This window comes from Lygodium microphyllum, chromosome 6 (genome assembly GCF_053477565.2).
Source record: "Lygodium microphyllum isolate KBCC chromosome 6, Lygodium_microphyllum_v1.1.10, whole genome shotgun sequence".
Taxonomy (NCBI): domain Eukaryota; kingdom Viridiplantae; phylum Streptophyta; class Polypodiopsida; order Schizaeales; family Lygodiaceae; genus Lygodium; species Lygodium microphyllum.
The window spans coordinates 46,627,637-46,632,018 of NC_141140.1; the positions used below are offsets into that span (position 1 = coordinate 46,627,637).

Sequence of the window (4,382 nt, forward strand, 5' to 3'; positions counted from 1 at the left end):
ATACATCAACACAACTAGTTACATAGTTAGGCTAGAACAAGTTTTGGAATCCACTAGACCACTTGGCAATGTATAATTGAATGGTCTAGCATGAGGTCAATAATGGTCCCACACACACGACACCCAAGTATTCAACGCTCCAAGCACACGACTCCCACTACACATTGTAATTGGTATCTTCCCACCGTGTCGTCGCAATACCCCACTAAGGAATGAGCACAAAGAGAGTTTGCATTCAGCCCATTTTATGTGTTTACAACTATCTGTATGAACACCCTTCTAAAGGACTTGGTGGCTAGTGCAAGAACTAGCTACTAGACCTCGCTCTACTTGTGACTAGTCCCTTGTGCCCTCAGTGCATATGAATACAGAATTAATCCCCACCTACCTCACCTCAATTGGATTATGCTTATTTCCTTTACTATCCGTCCAGACACGCAGCTACTGTCCATGTCGTAATACCTGACCAAAAGCCAGTCTGGTACAGGATGCTTGCAAACACAAAATAACACAGCACTAAGCACTTTCCATATTCCAATCCAAAGAACATAATCAGCGCAGACCAAAACAAATGCATCTTTAGTAATGATTTGAAAAGCAACAGCTTCAACCTGCATCAACCTTTAAACCATGTGTGTGTCTTCGTCTCATTGGAGTGGCAATGATTCCCACCCAGGCACCATAGCGGTAAGAACAAAACCAGCCTGAATAAGCAAGCAGGAAACAACACAGAAATCTTCTGTACATTGCTATATGAGAAAGAAGCCAAAAGTCCAGCGTCCACAATCGATAAAGTAACCAGATGTTTGTCCATGGCTATCCAATTTTCAGTATCCCAACCAAAACCGCCTACCTAAGCCCGGATAAAGAGCTTCAAAGCTTACATCTGCTGAGGCATGTGCATCAGAGTAAGAAGCCAGATTTACGTAGCCGCCTGTCTTATTAACCTGCTTTCCATCATCCCATTGAGCTCTGCAGTAAATGCATGTCACTTCTCCTCGCGCCTTGGTCTCACTCCATCGTCGGAAACAGTCCATATGGACATTGTTGCCACATGACTTGCAAAAGACAACTGGTTCCAAAGGCTTCCCATCATCCCTTGCCATGGCCTCATAGCAAACAGGGCAATCCCCGGTGACCTCTCTCTGTTTGGAGGCAGCATCTCCGGCTTTAGATGTCCCTATGATCTGTCTAAACTGCTGCTGCACCCGACCACTTGCAACCACAGATTGGTCGGTGATCGAGAACGCATCAATGAGTCTGCGGAACTCGGAGGGCAGGAGAGCTTTCTGCCAGACACGGTGGTCAGTGCGGGGGAGCTTCAGGACACGGAGCATGACAAAAAGGATATGCTTGCAGGTATTGCCTTTGGCAAAGTCCGGGCATGTGCAGGAAGGGACAAGGTCCAGCGCAACGGTGTAGACGTTACCGGTGGCTCCAAGGACGAAGAAATTGCAGGAGGAGGGGGCGTCCGGGCCGCCATGGAGCTTCTTATCGATGAGGTAGAGCCTGTGCGCGAAGGCCCTGGAGATTCTCTCTCGTATGGCAGGGGAAGCTTTGGGGACGAAAGGAAGCAAGCGCGTCTTCTCTTCTTCGATGTCTTTTTCTGTTAGGGTCTGCTTCCTTCTGGTTTTCTTGCGCGGGGCTTGCTGTTTTCTTCTCTCTCCTTCTCCTGCGGCTGCTTCTTCTTCTGCAGGCAAGGCACGTTTACCCTTACCTGCCCTGCCATTGGCAGGACGTGTTCCTGGTGCCTCTGAGGACGAACCACGTCCATTTTTTGGAGGCCTGCCTCTTCGTCTTCGGCTCCCGCTGCCGTCCTCCGCGGCCATGCCGCACATGTTTTTAACCGTTTTGGGCATCTCTGTCGCTGCCTCTATCGAGCAAGACTTTCCAAATTTCAAGCTTGAGAAGATGTAAGTTTCTCCCAAGGGTTGTGAGATCCAAATGTATGTTTTTCACAAGGGTTCTAGATTCTAATGTATGTTTTTCACAAGAGTTCTAAAGCTCCACTCGAGGAGCGTTTAGAGTTCACAAGGGTTCTAACTTTAAGTCCACAAGAGTTTTCCAAATTTAAGTTTGAGTTCACAAGGGTTCTAAGTTTCAGTTGAGGAGCGTTTGGAGCCACCCCCTTAAGGCAAATGCATTTGTGTGGATTTCAAAGCTCTGGCCATACAGGGCACTCTAAGGGTAAGTAGTGAACTACTTGATCTAGCATGACATTCTTTAAAAAAGGGTATCAATGTGGCTTGCATGAGTCCACAAGGGTTCAAGTTTGAGTCCAGCAGTATTTAGAGCACTCCTTGAAGCATATGTGTGGGTTGTGGGAAAATCGAGATTCAAGTCCCAATGACAACCTAGTGGATTTCAATATCTACACATATGGGGCATTGTGCGAGTATATAACAAAGTGCTAACTAGTAACAATGGGACTCATTCTTAAAAAAGTCTTAGATTTGTGGGATATGCCTTTAATACATATTGGGATTGTTCCTACCACGTTAAGACTTCATCTCTACGTGCATGTCATTGGTAAGAGTAACACCACAAGCATGCTACATCAACTTACAATCAGAATAAATCCTTTTAAAAGTGACACTTGTATAAGATGAAAAATTTCACTAAGCCATGCATTTTCAAAAGTCGCAAAACATGTATTAAAAGAGTGGAACTTGCTACACAATTCATTACACTGAGTATATCGAAGAGAGAAACATATATACAAGATTTAGGAATGGAGGGAGAGAACCTTAAAGGTACTTGCAAGGCTATAAGATCCATTGCAATGCCATTAATGCCATCATCTTTCACAATTTTTCTATTTGGTATTGTTGATCTTAAATGTGAGATCAAGAGAGAACCTAGATTCATATGTTTGCATCTTCAATGAGGTATTTTTACATTGTGTGCAAGTTGAGCATGAGTGCTTTAGGTAAAGAAGGCTAATAGATTTGAATGATTATTAACTAAGATGATACAAAGTATAATGTGTGTATAAAGAGAGACTATGCATAGATAATATTATACAAAGTCTCCATTTCATTCAAACAAGGTTATGGATGCCATATGGTGTTTTCTCGAGTGCATACTTGATGCTAGTATTGCATTTGAGAATCTTACAAAACAATCAAAATCTAAGTTTATCACCTTGATCCAAGTTGTCAATAGTTTTGGTGTGAGATGATTCCTAAGTGTTGCTTAAAGTGAGTGAGATTTGTCCACATGTGCATCCTTTATTGGCCATGTGTGTTTTCCTCTCCCATATGAACTGTCTGATGGTTGAGTTACTAACAAGTGAGGAGGATGACTTTGTTGGATTTAGGTTTGCAAGAATATAAGTACACACTTTGGAGAAAAAGAAGCTTGAGAGAGCACAAGTCAATGTATATATTGAGAGGTATCAATAGAGAAGATTTACAAGACTAAGTAGGCCCTAAAAGTGAATAGGCATATATACAAGGCCATGGGAAGAAAACTTCTAAAGAGAAAAGAAAGTGCCTTAATGGTCCTAAGTGTATTCACACACATCACTACTATTAACCCTCAAACGAACGAAGGTGGAAAATCTGGAAAAGCTAAAGCAGAAGACAAAGGCCAAGGCAAAGTGAAACAGAAGACAAAGACGCACAAGGAGAAAAGTCCTAAATAAGGGAGAAAGGTGCACAAGGAAAAGCGCAAGTCAATACTTTTGTAAAAGAGCGCAAGTGCATCATGATTTAATTTAAGGAGTGTCGGGCCCTCATCCATGCAATTTGTAAATGTAGATGGGCACATTAGAGAAAGAGATTGCTGAGGCCCAACCAAGCACATCAACGGTTGACCTAGTCCAGGGTCCTAAGACATTGAGAGATGCACCTTCACTGACCAAGAAAAAGAGGAGAAAATAGTGAAAAAAACAGCACTTGCAGGTGGTTGTGGACCCCAAGAACATTGACACCAAGAGTGCTAGAGAGCTGAGGAATAAAGCATCGAGTCCATCCCCCCACCAATGACCCCATTGACGCCTCTCCTAATAACGGTGAATCCTCAGACACATCCGTGTGCTCTGAAAAATCAAAGCAGTCATTACCATCAACGACTGCTTGCAACACTCAATCCACCGACAATAGAACTCGCATTGACCAATCAAGAGTGGATACAACGCTGTCACAACAGGGTGACAAATCTATACTAGTCACATCCAAGGATAATCATGACGCAATAACAAAGCCTCAGGAGAAACATGGAAACCCCAAGAGCATAAGAAATCCTAGCATTGACCAATCTTGCTTGTCCAGGGCTGAGTCCCCCAACTATGCTAAGGCCTAGGCAAACTCCTAGAACCTTGCATGAGATAGCAACCGAGCAAGCCCTCGTTGAACATAGAAGTGTCGCAAAATGCTTAA

The 4,382-nt window shown here is 43.5% G+C and overlaps 1 protein-coding gene across 1 annotated transcript; it reads right to left on the reverse strand.

Annotated features, from left to right (window-relative positions):
* Positions 1 to 786: 786 nt before the first annotated feature.
* On the reverse strand, positions 787 to 1,921 carry LOC148034523 (SWIM zinc finger family protein / mitogen-activated protein kinase kinase kinase (MAPKKK)-like protein). Its single transcript, XM_087680532.1, has one exon. The coding sequence runs from the start codon at positions 1,857 to 1,859 to the stop codon at positions 828 to 830; it is 1,032 nt and encodes a 343-aa protein (XP_087536658.1). The 5' UTR covers positions 1,860 to 1,921; the 3' UTR covers positions 787 to 827.
* Between the last annotated feature and the right edge of the window lie 2,461 nt (positions 1,922 to 4,382).